This window comes from Tripterygium wilfordii, chromosome 6, assembly GCF_013401445.1.
Source record: "Tripterygium wilfordii isolate XIE 37 chromosome 6, ASM1340144v1, whole genome shotgun sequence".
NCBI lineage: Eukaryota > Viridiplantae > Streptophyta > Magnoliopsida > Celastrales > Celastraceae > Tripterygium > Tripterygium wilfordii.
This window is the reverse complement of record NC_052237.1, coordinates 10,361,541-10,375,813: the sequence shown is the minus strand read 5'-3', so window position 1 is coordinate 10,375,813 and position 14,273 is coordinate 10,361,541. Positions and strand designations below refer to the sequence as shown.

General features: G+C 34.4%; 3 protein-coding genes across 5 annotated transcripts; 1 reads left to right on the top strand and 2 right to left on the bottom strand.

Annotated features, from left to right (window-relative positions):
- Positions 1 to 2,676: 2,676 nt before the first annotated feature.
- LOC119999743 (ribosomal RNA-processing protein 8-like) lies at positions 2,677 to 6,881 on the bottom strand. The gene is made up of 9 exons (XM_038847473.1): positions 6,652 to 6,881; positions 6,513 to 6,574; positions 6,051 to 6,102; positions 4,689 to 4,803; positions 4,473 to 4,567; positions 3,580 to 3,686; positions 3,385 to 3,499; positions 3,230 to 3,274; positions 2,677 to 3,047 (listed from the first exon to the last, which is right to left on the bottom strand). The coding sequence occupies exons 1-9, from the start codon at positions 6,850 to 6,852 to the stop codon at positions 2,976 to 2,978; spliced, it is 864 nt and encodes a 287-aa protein (XP_038703401.1). The 5' UTR covers positions 6,853 to 6,881; the 3' UTR covers positions 2,677 to 2,975.
- Positions 6,882 to 7,436: 555 nt separating this feature from the next.
- Positions 7,437 to 8,960, top strand: LOC120000729. The gene is made up of 7 exons (XM_038848844.1): positions 7,437 to 7,448; positions 7,562 to 7,723; positions 7,857 to 7,952; positions 8,049 to 8,243; positions 8,349 to 8,412; positions 8,607 to 8,663; positions 8,818 to 8,960. Exons 1-7 carry the CDS (start codon positions 7,437 to 7,439, stop codon positions 8,958 to 8,960), a joined length of 729 nt encoding a protein of 242 aa, XP_038704772.1.
- A 10-nt stretch (positions 8,961 to 8,970) lies between these two features.
- On the bottom strand, positions 8,971 to 12,812 carry LOC119999606 (putative glucose-6-phosphate 1-epimerase). Of its 3 annotated transcripts, none has more exons than XM_038847274.1 (9): positions 12,693 to 12,812; positions 12,140 to 12,286; positions 11,266 to 11,340; positions 10,618 to 10,674; positions 10,383 to 10,540; positions 10,147 to 10,278; positions 9,853 to 9,955; positions 9,490 to 9,589; positions 8,971 to 9,391 (listed from the first exon to the last, which is right to left on the bottom strand). In XM_038847274.1, the coding sequence occupies exons 2-9, from the start codon at positions 12,215 to 12,217 to the stop codon at positions 9,174 to 9,176; spliced, it is 921 nt and encodes a 306-aa protein (XP_038703202.1). In that variant the 5' UTR covers positions 12,218 to 12,286; positions 12,693 to 12,812; the 3' UTR covers positions 8,971 to 9,173. The 3 variants fall into 3 exon arrangements, with proteins under 3 accessions (XP_038703202.1, XP_038703200.1, XP_038703201.1); XM_038847272.1 differs by having other exon boundaries at positions 12,578 to 12,704; XM_038847273.1 differs by lacking the exon at positions 12,693 to 12,812 and adding an exon at positions 12,418 to 12,565.
- Between the last annotated feature and the right edge of the window lie 1,461 nt (positions 12,813 to 14,273).

Here is a 14,273-nt window from a genome sequence, read left to right as displayed (position 1 = left end):
TCTTGATCTGTAGATAAAGCCTCTTCGGGAATCAGGATTTGAGTCTCTGTCACACAACAGTGGGTTTTTTTTGCCCTTGACTAAGGGCCACAAGGGGACAGGGGGTGAACTCGTGGGTTCAAGATTACTGATGAAGACCTAGTATAGTTATATTTATTAGAATAATATTTAGTTTTAATTCTTGTCAATTAAGGCCGCTGAATTTTAGGAATAAATTTATATTAGAAGTAGTTTATTATGTTTATTAGGAATAGATTTGATTACTATAAAAGTTCAATGTAGTTCGTATATGAGATTCATTCAATTAATAACAAAAAAATTGAGATTTTCTTCTCAAATTTCTTTGCTTATACGTGAGTATTGGCAAGGGAATTCCTTGGATTTCTAATGATTCATCAATTACTCGTCACATCGTTTTGAGTGTTTCAGACAACAGTTGATGTTTGTCTTAAAAAAAATGTAATGAAAATGCGAAATGATATTGAACTCGTGGGTTCAATGATTTATACACAATTTTCTCTACTGAGTCATGGTCATACACAATTTTCTCTTACTTTCAATGATTTATTCAAAATCGTGTGCTTCAAGCTCTTAATTGGTGGTACCTGACATTGATTTGCAAGGAGAGAGGGAGGGAGCTTAGGGTTTGAAGGAATGAAGAAGATGAATTTTTTTTTTATTTTCTTTAATATCAATCGTTGGTCAGATTCAACGCCTAAGATTATGGGGTGTAGTTTATAAAATTTTAAAAAAAGAATAAAATGGAGTGAACTCATAATTATTATAATTTTAAGTGGTGTTTATTTAAAATGAAGTGTAATCAGTAAATATTGGGGTACAACTAATGTTCATCCTTAGAGTATTCAATCAAATGATATAAAAATATTTTTTTTAGTTTAAAAAATTTTATTAAAATCTACGAGTCTCTGAAATCTGTATTTTATTTTTTAAAAATTAGATAAAAGAGTATTAATCATATCCTTACCTATTGTTGTGAGCGTAATGGTTATCAAGACCCATAAAATTTTTTGTAAAACTAAGAGAGATAAAGATGAAATGTAGAGAGAAATCATGAATTATTTCTTGTATTAACTGGTAGTGAGTTTAGTAATCACTGTACAAAATTAATAGATGGATTAATGATTACAATCTATGTAAATTGTTATAAATTGAATACTCATAAGAATATCTTATACACCTAACTCAAATAACTCGAAGATGTATTGTTGAGTCCGAATCTAACTTTCGCATAATTTTGTCCTTAAAAATGCTCTCTTGATTGAAAGGGATTGAATATTTATTTATGAATCACATTGGTTATGAAAATAAAATAAAATGTGATTTATAAAATTCGTTGTCACAAATTTGTTGAAAAGAATTGATTGTACAGTAATTAAGAGAGGGCTTTGGGCCTGCAATATAAAATCAAGCCGTTGACTCTTTATTTGATAATTAAATGAACTGTATAACTAAAGTCTGACTGACAATTGCCAAAAACACCGGCACATTGTAATCACTCTCACTCGGGTCAAATGATGCCTTGAGATGGCGGTGCCACGTTATCATTTGTTCTTATTACAAGCCATAACCCGAGTTTAAGGAAGTAAAGTACCCACAGTGGAACTCACTGCAGTGGCCCTACAATTACAATTTCAGGGATATCCACCACAACCCCATGTCATTGTCATTGTTTGTGGAGGCTTTGCTTCTATAGTTGTCTGAATTTCTTGAAAATATATAAACAGGAATTCTCTCGGACGTCCACAAATTAATAACTTACACACCATGTTATTTTTTGAACAAGCGTGGTGAAATCAATGGATCCCACTTGTTGATTAACTTTTTAGAACACTTAAAAAGTTAAATTTAATTAATAATAATAACACACTGGATTTGCCGTAATACGAATCAAAGTAGACTAAAAAGTGAGATAATTAGATAAATAGGATAAGACACACGAAAAAAAAAATTAAAATATCAGATATTCAAAAGAGGAGGGAATAAAAAAAAACCTTGGTTAGATCAGGGGGTATATGAGAGGGGACAACTTTTGAGAAAAAATAATAATGAATCTATATATATTTTAGGTAAAGTGTATAATAGTATAGACAACAAGCAAATAATTAGTTCATTAAAATATATTTCCTTAGCTCTTTATTTAATATTTAAAAATAATAAACTTGCACTGGTGTCTCCATTATACTTGGTAGGCATGTGCATTGCAGTGATAGAATATAAAGAGAGAATGTATTTGGTAGGTAAGCGGAACTGTGGAAGTAGGTGCTCGAACTTGGATACTATCATATTTCTTAACCACCTCGGCTTAAGGGTTGTCAGTGAGAAACAGAGACAGAACAAAAATCTCTAGTGGGGGGTCTGAGACATTATTTTTCCTGGGAGAGCAGAAAAAGGAAAAAAAGTCAGTAGTAGAGTTTGATCTGGTGAGTTACTGTCACTGCTAGACTTTTTATGGGCGAATGAAAAATGTGAAGTGAAGATATGATATGATATGATACGATACTATGATAGTCTAGTAGGTGAATTGACTCTTCAAATAATGTGCATTACAATTCTCACCAGAAAGAAAGGTCTTAACACAGAAAATATCCAGTCATGCCTACTATTATTATTGTTCTAATAAGAAGGTTAATTCTCAACTAAAGAAAGGTGCACACCTAATCAACCAATACCCATATTCGATATTGCAACTTAAAACACAGAAAAACAAGTGTATATAATATAACTATCCCATAATCACTTTGTTAAGAATCATGAAATGAGAGAGATTTTAACTTCGAAATTAAAAGGGCAGAGAGACATAAGTGATGAAATTAACTTTGAAATAACAAAAGGCAGTAACTCGAACCACAATCCTTACTAAGGTTTGGTGTTCTTGATGCAAATGTTACATTCCTTGACAAGGTAATGCAAGCATCTCCAGATGATGACATAGCACGAACACTTTTCCCTTGATCTCAGCGACGCTTATACAAGCAAGGTTTTAACTCAGGCCATTCAATTTCCTTCCTCTTCGGCTCTACTTTCTCCTACAATAAGAATGATAAATGGAATATTAATCAGCACAGAAGGTATGAACTTTTCGTGAATTAGCACTGCTGACACTGAATTGTCCAGTGATCTTTTTTAATTATTTCATATAAGCAATTTATACCATCTAGTGATTCTAAATATGAGGATATGGATAACTTCTTTGAACCAGAGTACAAACCTTTTTCTTGAAGTGTAATATGATGAACATCTTATTTGCGAAGTCCTGCACAGAATAATATCAGTTGGCACTTCTTTTCTATTTTCATCCCTGAAAGAGGGAAAGAAAAAGACAATTGTTCAAAAATTCCATTAATTTGTAGGGACAAGAAAAACCTTTAAGATCGAGGTGAATCCGATATTGCAAACAGCTCTGGAAAACTTATCCGGGTCTGCTCCTCCAGTATTTGGATCAAATCTACTCTTTACCTCAGCTATCAAAAGCATGCCACTGTAGAAAACCATCATTATGTCATCACTACTCATTAGCAGACCACTCGTCAAAGAATATCTGACAAAAGTTGTGCAAACCATGGCTTAAGAACTCGGTATGCCTCTTGAAGGTAACTTTGATAGTTAGTCCCCATTAGTGAAAGGCAGAAAACAGCAACGTCCACCGATGAAGAGTCAAGGGGTGTCTGCCAATAAGCATAAATAAGTATCTAGGTGCATATCTCAGGACACTTAAAACAAGAATTCTAAAACAAGAAAAATGTAACTTTGCCTTCAGTTAGCATCTTCACAACTTAAAAGTTAAACACTGAAATTGAGCACGCCCACAAACTATAAATTAAGCAGCAGTTCAAGAGGGGGAAAAAAAACTATCTACTTAACCACATGAACATTCAACATTCTGTCTGCTGCTCAAATGAATCAAAAAAAAAAGAAGAAAAAAGAATGACACAATAGGAGCAATTTTTTTGGTACGCAATGAGTTCAATGGGTGTCTATGGCGTAGTGATGTGTTTTCATCAGTCTGATAGCTAGTGCCTACGTCTGACACAAGCACAATTGTCACTCAAGTGCAAGCAATGTAGGTTAAAACAAATACGAGAGCAAGACATGTTAGATTGAAGAAATCTATATTATCTACATAATCGCCAGCCATGAGCATAAGAGAACTGGAAAACCTTTATAAAAAATCATCACCTAGTTCTTCATGGATGATAGGCAACTCCCATGACCATAATGAAACAGAGGGCTCCATATAATTCCAAGAAACCCACGCCAACAAATTTTTAATGAAAAGCCCAAGGAACGTACAGGAATATACTCATTTAGTGACACAAACTACTAACTAAAATCAGCATAGTAGAAAAGACTAGCATTTATTTAATAATTAAGCTTGACGAAAGACAATTAATTGCAAGTAAATATCTACCGTTCTTCCTTCAAAGAACTATAAGCGAGGAGAGAACACATACCTTAGACATATCACATGCAATTACTAAAGGATCGTTGGAGACAAGATCAAATGAGAAAACTTTATTCTTCACACTTTTTGCTAGGCGCGCATCCCCTAGAACATTATAGATCAAGAAGGCATTCGAAGAAATCAATTATTGTATAGTCAACAATAAATTGAAAAATTCGCTTTTTCAGTAACATATCAATGAAAATTCAGTTCGGTAAGTGTTTACCACAGCCAAAGTCTGCGACAGTTAGAGAAGGGCCATGATCTCTAAGCCAATTCATGATTATGTTGATCGGCTGCTGAGGCCAATGAGCCATTTGCTCTTTATATCCTGCATGGTACTGTCAAGGTAAGTAAAAATAAAGTTATGACATATGGCCTAGATATAAAAGAAACATCTAAAAAATCGTACTGACTCTGTTGTTTACTTCGGTGGGAGAAAGAAACAGAGAATATACAGCAATTGACAAAGACAATACTTGAAATCCAGTGAACTGGTAAGAAAATAACTCTTTGGATTACATAAAAAGAGCATTTGAGAATCCATACATACGCATGTTTATCAATTGTGCCAGGAATTATTACAATAGTAAAATCACAATTCTGATAAACTACAATAGAGAACATCCCTTTATCATATGCCTTCACAACCAGTAACAAATTTATTGTGCTCGTGATACGGTAAGTACACCATAATTCATGAGACTTTGAGACTATGGAATCTGAAATCATTCTCATGAGTATACAAATCAGGAAAACCATACAATGTGACTATTGAATTTTCCCAGGTGTCAAAATTAAGCTACTCATGTGCTGTTGCTTCTGCTAATTATTCAATTTATGTCCCTGTAGTAACACACTCACACTTTATTTATTTAAATATGAACTTTTCTGCTATTTCAAACAAGCCCCATAAGGCATTCTAATAGATCCAAAGCGTATGGTAAACTTAGGGCCTGGGAAACGATTTGACTGCACAATGATCTAAGCAGATTAGATGATAGTGAGAGATATGGTACCAGCGATTGACATTACAAGATTAACAACAAGGTTTTCAAGAGACCAAAATGGATTCAACCTAACAAAATAAAATTATTTATGCTTGCCAGTTGATGGAACTAGTTTGGTTATGATTTACAGTAACTAATATCTTTCATCACAATCCCTTTTTCTTTTTTTGGGTGGGGTGGGTTCGGTGAGTAGAGAGTTCTTGATTCATGTGTTATACGGTCATATATAAAAAAGAAAGATTTAGATGATGGGGGCATTTATCAGTTCTAGAAATATATGAGCAATAGATACAGTTTACCCCTATCCACTAGAAAGAAAAGTACTTGGCCAACAGAATACCAAAAACATGAGTAACTTATCTAGTAACACATCAAATTCAGATAGGGATACAAGTTATTGTTCAACTCTCTCACAACAACTCATTTATTTTAAGCGAAATTGTAGTCATGGCTGTTATATACACTATACAAGACAAACAAATTGCAGTATGAGCATCAGTGTTGGAATGAATAAATGATAGAGACACGAAATACAACAGAGATGCTCAATGCAAGTTATCTATTATAAGAAAATTTACCACATCAAATAATGCTGGGTCCTCTTGGAAATAATTAAGCGCCTCGTCCCCACTGAGAAAAGGGAATTGGAACAAGTCAGACGGTAGCAAAAACTGTTGATCCAAAATTTTCAAATAAGAATGTTGCAATAGAGATATTCTCAAGATATGAGCTTTGTAATCTAGGATAACAAAATTGATCAGTCTAAGGTTCAGCTGCTCCTGCACTACTTACAATGATGGTAGGGAAAAACAAAACAGTACAATCTCAAAACCTAAACAAATTCAACAATGGTTCAAGTAGTATCCCAACAAACCAGTGCAAGTGACCAGCTTTTAAGTAAAGCCATTCCATACCATTTATTTAGAGAAAATAAAAAAGGAACCAAACACGATATCCACCCCTCTTTCTTCAATTTCCCTAAATTTTTCAGCAACCAAACACAGTAAATTGAGAGAAAATAAAGATAGAAAAATAATTACGTGCAAGTGTATAACTTCTCGTTAATCATCCTGAAATGCCCTCCAGACAACCTGGCTCGCATCTACATAATTAGGTCAACCATTCAATACTACAACTTCATGAAAGTACATGAGTTAGAGAAAAAAAAGAAGAAGATACCTTATCGAGGAAACTGGAGGACTTGGGGACCTTCGACATTGTGGAAGTCTGAAGTTCATGGTCATGGATTTTGTCAATGTCGTAAATTTTCTTCATGTAAGTATCGCTGGATTGTATTTCGCGTTCGCGATGCTTTGCCCTCTTTCGCTTTTTACTCTGTTTCTCTTTCATGGCTGCTGCTTTCGATTTTGCAGACTCCATCAAGTCCAAAACGATAACCAAGCCCCTCTCTTGTTCGTCGGAGAGGGAAGGGAACGACATATGTTGTGGACTTGTGGGTTTCATGGTTGGGCCCATTCAATCACAAAAGCCCAATTGAGTATGTTTAATGGGACACAGTTGGGCCAATAGACCAAAGCCAAGATATGGGCCCCAAATAGTTACCGAAGGACTAAGAGCCCGAAGATGGCCTCAGGAGTATTACTTAGAGCCTTCGAGATGTACATCGGGATACTGCCTTGATTTTATGTTAATTTAGTGCATTCATTGATTCTATTTACTTTTTTTAAGAAAATTTTCTTAAATTTGATTTTTCATTATGGAAATGGAAAAAAAATCAATCATCTTGTAAAAGATCTCGACTGATTTATTGGTTTACGAGAGCAAGAAATATAGATCAGAGGTTCTGCAAGTAAATATGTCAGAAACATATGGTAATATTGCTTGGTTGATTTTTGACAAAACCTAATTAACCCACAATTAATATGTAAATCTCCATTGATTTTTTATACGTAAAGAGCATATATATAAATATATGTATGTATGTATCAACTCTCTTTGTCGTTATGATACACTGGGTAAGCAGCTTTGAATACTTAAAAACTGATTTTTTTTGTTCTCTCAATTTATATATTTTTAACAAGCGAAATTCAAAATTTGACAAGAAGAGTAAAAAATATTGAAACTGTAGGTTGATTCCATGGCTGCAAGGGTTGCATTACTGATGATGTTTGTGTGTTGCACTTCTGGTAATTTTAATGGAGTTCGAGCACGAAAGTTATCGATTGAAGAAGATTCAGAGTTGGAGAAGGAACTCAGACTTCTAAATAAGCCAGCGATTGTTACTATCCGGGTAAAATATTTGAACTTTCCCACTTTATTGTTGAGTTTCTTTTTTTAGCGTTTTAATCATCTTGATTCTTGATTCTTGAAGTAGCTACTTTGTCGAAATAATATAATATTAACTCTTATATATATATGTACAGACAACATATGAAGAAAAATATGATTGTGTGGATTTTTATAAGCAACCGGCATTCAATCATCCTTCATCGAAGAATCATAAATTTGATTATAATGAGGTATATATGTTTTAATTCGTTCCCCGTTATTTTTTGATTATCTAAACTCAGAGTATTACTAATGTCTATGTATCTCATATAACAATAATAATTCAGGTGAGAAGACAAAACTTGTATCCTAAAGGGATGAGATTTGAAGATTCCTCAATTACTCGTCAACAATATTTTAATACTTTGTGGTTAAACGGTGAAGGATGTCCCGTTGGTACTGTCCCCATTAAACAAATTACAAAAGTTGATCTTATATCTCAACAATACAGACCTCTTACCAGTGGAGAACCTGGCACACATGTGAGTGAATACATATATATATATTCCAAATCAAATCAATCAAAAAAACCAAATTGGCAAGTAATCTAATTTTTATTCTTAACTAGTTTTATTTATGTTAACTAGTATGCTATATTACGCACTAATGACGGCACGACAAAGAAGTTTAAGGGAGCAGGAATGGATACTGGTATATATAACCCACCAATCGTTGCCTCTCAATATAGTTCCTAATTATCATTCGTCTCACATCATTAACGTTATTTAAAATGTGCTTTACCAAACTGATTAGCCATAATTAAAATCGTAGTTGTCTTCATAATCATAGCAAACAAGTATATTTTTATGTTAGCAGACCTTAACTGCCTATATGTTGATGACTAGGGTCATGGGTGAAGCTTCAGATAATCACAGCTATAACTAACCGGACTCACCTTCAATGTGCGCAGTGACGGATGACATGGTGAACAAGGTTGAAACTTGAAAGTGGCCTTCTCTGCAAGGCCTTCATCCACATGTATTTGGGTGATGATCCCTTCGACAAGGAAGCCAAGGAAAAATTCAGAATGTCACTGCTGTCACTGTTTTAATTTAGTGTCGAAAGACCTTCAAGGCTTAAACAGAATAAGGTCCAAGGTGTTAGTTCCTAATAACAGAGCAATAAAAAGCATGACAATGAGAATGAGCTTGCTTCTATTACAGAATCCAAGTGGCATCACTGCCTATCCACAAGAGTGAATTTTTGTTTAAGAAAATCAATGATCTGTATTTTCTTTCTTTTCTGCGTCAATATCCATGGTATCGTATATAGAATTCAACTGTACACTCCAATATGCAGTTGAACTGCCATTCCCAGATATTACAAGAAAGCTAATACTCACGAGGAAATACAGGTAAATAAGAAAATACATACATACAAGTTACATAAATACTTTGGCATTGATGGTTAAGTCAGCGAAAGCCATTGAGAACCTTTTGAGGATCCAACTGTCCACTACAATAGCTTGACGACACAGCAGAAAGCTCTTGGTGCCCTTTCCACTCTTCGAAGGGTTTCAAGACAATTGGGTGTTCAATAGCAGCAGAATCCACACACAACATGGTTTTGTAATCCTCGTCTCCGATGTCTTGGAGAGCCTTGGATTTTTTGGCCCATGGGTTCCATACAGCTGCTCCCGATAAGTGGTAACATTTAAGTCACAGAATATGATCGATAACTGACACAATAACAGAAGACAAAACAAAGAAAACAGGAAAAGTTTAATACCAGAATCTGGCATGCCATCCTTCTGCAACACAAGAGTTCGTTTCTTTTCATGGTCTATAATTGCGATCTTTGTTGAGGTCCTCAAATACACTCTGTCAATCTGAAAAGCAACGGTAATGTTTCTTTAGAAATCATGCTATGGATACTAACATATAAACAATGAAGAGCTAAATTCATGGCTGAAAGTATTTCCGGATTTGGAGAAACAACTCCATTTCCTGTCCAAATTATGGGACAAAAAATTATAGCCGTGCCAGGATTTAGAAGAATAATATGATAAACTATATCATTTGAGATCAAATCACTATATTGCCTGACATAAATACAGATCCTCATTGAATGCAAAAGGAGCAAGCATCATACCTCATCATCGAAGGTAATTGCATCTGCCTGTTCTGTGAACCTTTTTCCCTGGATCAGATTATCAAAGTAATCGAGTGTTTCCAGGCCCTCAACACGAACTTCACTGAATTTAAACAGCATCATGCAACCACTTAAAAAAATTGCAATACAATATCTTCAAGATTCAGCTATTTGCATAGACATAAAAACTTTGCAAGAAATTCGCTTAAAGATAGCCGTATATGAAATGATGTAGAGTATTGCTTAACAGAAAAGTAATTGAAAAGAGACACCTAGATATTTATAAGGGCGAACCTGATATCTGATACAGACAAGTAGTTCCGCAATGCTAAAGTAAAAGAGAAAGCCTTGTTATCAGTATTTCTCACACGAGTAATTATTTTAAGCTTGCTGGAGCTGAGAGAAACCCGAAGCCGCAACTCAAAGCTGCAGAAACCCAACAAAATACAAAAATAAAGGAATAATTTCAACAGTTGTTGTGTGCTCTCCATTTAGCCTTAATTAATGTTGGTCCAGAACTGCAAGCATACCTGCGAGGCCAAGTCTTTAAATCTTCTTCTGTGGACTTCAATATGAGATCCACTGATGACTGGTTGTTTACTGGAGACAATGGTGAAGGATCACTATCCAATGACCACATCCTGTTCCTTGCAAATCCATGTTGCTCAAGTGAACCAAGAGTTCCAAACTGAAAGAACATCAAAGACTAAGAAACAGTCTCACGGAAAGAAGCCAAGTGTGCTGGGGAATTGCCATACACTCAACCTGTGGAAAGCAGACCGGTATGCCTCCCATGATGGCTTTTGGTGGTTTCCAAATAGCCTGTCGAACAGAGAAAGGTACGGTGTGCTTAGTAACAAAAGTCTGTTTGGCACACATAAACAAGAATATTAAATTTGAGGTTATTGGGGAATGCAACTTTTGCTGCTGTTGAAAAAAAAAAAATTGTATTTTCATGAATGATGAATTAGAGAAGTGTAAATCAAGTATGCAGCAGCATCAAGCAATAAAAGTAAAAAACATTGAATACAAGATTCCGTGCACAAATCTATTCCAGATTTGGCGTTTAAAATTGTTGCCTCACCAACATAAATTAGGCCAGCCTTTACTGGTCAAGTATTAGTGAGTTTACTTTTGGTTATGCTCCCATTGGCGAGGTTGCCACTTGAGTATAATCTCCTTTGCGCTTCTGCGAATTCCTGGTTAAGTATGCCAACACTGCCGAGGAGACTATTTTCCACATGCTATTTTTGCAAAAAATGGATTATTAAGGAAATGCTAGGAATCCCATGTTTTCAGAGAATTGAGCAACAGGAGGAAAAAGTAATTCCAATCTTGTAGAGATCAAAAGATGCTCAACTGCAGCATTAACACCCAATGGATTGCAAGCAAGCACACTATGCCTTGATTTACCTTGCTACTAATAAAAAGTAGTTCTTCACGTTTTTCATTCTTCCATGAAACAACCTGCCCACCATATAGAAGCACCTGAAACCATTTCACGGTCAGTAACTGATAAGCAGAAGAGCTTAGATTCGACAAGTAGATGATTTTTATGGATAAGTCTAATATGAGCTTAGAAACTCAACTATCCCAACTATATGATCAAGTCAGGACCTATTTAGTCAAAATTTGGAAATTAAATGAATGGCTATCTTCCTTTGGTGGGTTGAACTTATTTTGAAAGTACTGAACTTGTATCAGCAACCTATTTATTCAAAATACGGATGAAAACTGCCTTCTTTTATACTACAGAGAATTTGCTCATTCAAATCAAACATGAGATCACAACAAGCATTCGAATCAAAAATGATACGAATATTCATAATAGTAGTAATCAAACTGATTTGAACATTTCCAATTTCCCATTCCACTGCTTCCCATCAATTTGATCACTGCTATGTTTATTTACTTTTGTTTTTTTTCCTCCACCTTCCTACTTCCCACTGGACCTCCCCAGTGGCAAAACAGTTTTTCCACATCACTGATCACTCCCACATTTATCTTGCTTCTTGAGTTGCAGCTGCCCTTCACTTATATAGTAAAATAACTAGTTGTTTTACCAAAAATATTTTAACTGGTCCATCCACCTCCAATCACAAATCCTTCTTTAAAAATTCACCAATATTTTTGAGAAATTATGCAAAAAGAATTTTAAACATCCTATAGCCTGCTTGGTCCAAAAACTTGCATAATTATCAAAAAAAAACCCGTAAAGTGCATATCAAATTTCACAAGTTTCAATGAAAAGAAAATTAAAGAAGAAATCGATTATCCTAAAACCAACCTCTGCCGATGACCCAGAAGGCTCAGTCAATAGAATCCTGGGCAATCCATCACCATCATTAACTATATTAAACGGCATGGATTTGGGGCGTAGCCTTGCTCTTATGCTATTCACTATTGGGCTCACTTTCCCTTTTCTCCACTCCAGCTGCAAACATCAAAAAAACTCAAATTTCTCAACCAACCACCCAAAAAACCAACTACCAATGCAGCCAAAAGGTAAAAAGGAAGCAAAACAAGCATACATATTAAAAAAAAAAAAAAAAAACAACCACATACACACATATTATCATTTTCCGTCTGGTATTGAGATCCCATCAAAATTGATTTTTGAACAACCCTTTCTTGTAAAGAAACTTGGGTTAGTTTCTTTACAAGAAAGGGTTAAGTATACATTACATCAACTCAAAATTCAAGTCACCAGAAGTATCAAACCTACCCCAACAGAACTTAAGGGCAGATTAAGAAAGACCCATGTAGAGAAACAAAACAAAACTGGAAGAAAACACACACCCATCAAATGGTTCAAAATAGAAGAGATGGGTTTTGCTTACGTTTGCTGCCCTTGATATAATAATGAATAGGATTTGTTATCAGCGTCGAGTTTGAAGAACCACCCACCCACCAACTCCTATTAGCGTGTGACAAGTCCATGCTGCAAAGATATATATACACATATATAAAGTAGAAAAAGATAAATGAATTGAAAGAGACCTTCAGTGAAAGAGATGAAGAGAATGATATCCAAAGAAATCAATTCGACTTTTGTTTTTGTCATTGGATGCTTTTAGTCGTTGGTGTCTCTCTCAGTCTGTATCGGACATTTTGGCACATCACCCATCAACGTTGTGGGACATAGATGCCTGCCTTTTCGATTGGTACCTTAACCATCTTGGATGGGGTTCGTCTTTACCGTTCAAAACAATATGATTAAAATATATTTTTGTGAAGAGGAGCTCGGGAAGACTCTTAAATTAAATTTTAAAAACGTTTTAATTTTTAAAATACGTGTTAAATTTTAAAAAAAATTACATATTAAGAATCAATGCATAAAATTTAAATTAAAATAATAAATTTTGGTTAATAAATTATGAGATAAAAAAATTGAATAAAAAATCAATGAAATAAACATATTAGATTTCCATGGATTACCAAAATGATGGGCTTACATGTAATTTTCGCGGAAAGAATGATCAAAGCCTTCCCCAGTTGGTTGATAAAGAAGAATGGAATACTTTGAATCAACGGTGCTCATTTATTGAACTATTTTATATTATCTTACATTCCTATCCTCAATATTCTCGTTTTATTCCTCCTCCACATACAAAACTTACTTTGGGAATGAGTTGTTTATGGGATTTCCAATGCAAAATTAAGCACGAAGTACACGTCAACAGCAAGGATTCAGGTGTGAAAATGACATACAGCTCATCTATTTGATAGTTCGTGGGAGCTCAACAAATTTATTCAATTAATTTAATTAATGGAATAGTTTTATTTTTACTCTTTTATCCCAGAATTCATTGTTCAAAATTCATTGTTCAAAATTCATTGTTTTAATATAGATTCTATTGTTTTTTAAAGCACGGTTTAGAATTCATTGTTTTAGTTCTGAATTCATTTGTTTTTGAAATTTTTTTGGTTATTGGAACTCTTGAGATACATGATCTTGACGTTAAGATTTGTGGAAACTGAAAAGTTGAGATTCGTGAGACGTTGAGATTTGTGTAAATTCTCTGTAATTTCATCATTGTCTTAGGTAAATTCTTTTTCCTATAGTTGACTCTACAGAAGATTTTTTCCTACGAGGTCTTCCATCTGTGTCACTTGTCATGTTGATTTAGGCATGGAGATTTTCTTCGTCTAGAGAGAATGACCCAAAATTGATTCAAATTTTGTATTTATTTCAGAACTCTTGGATTGTCCAAATATCTTCTCAGATTGTCTAAAAATCTGCCTTAGTGATAACTTGTATCATTTTGGAACTTTTCAACTACGATTTGTCTCATTTGAAAAAAAAAAACATACCAATTAATTTGCGAAAACAAAAATAAATGAGTGCCTGAGTTTGAATGAAATTTTGCAACTCTTGAGTTAGATGTACAGATTAAAGTGAATTCATAGGTTCTACATGA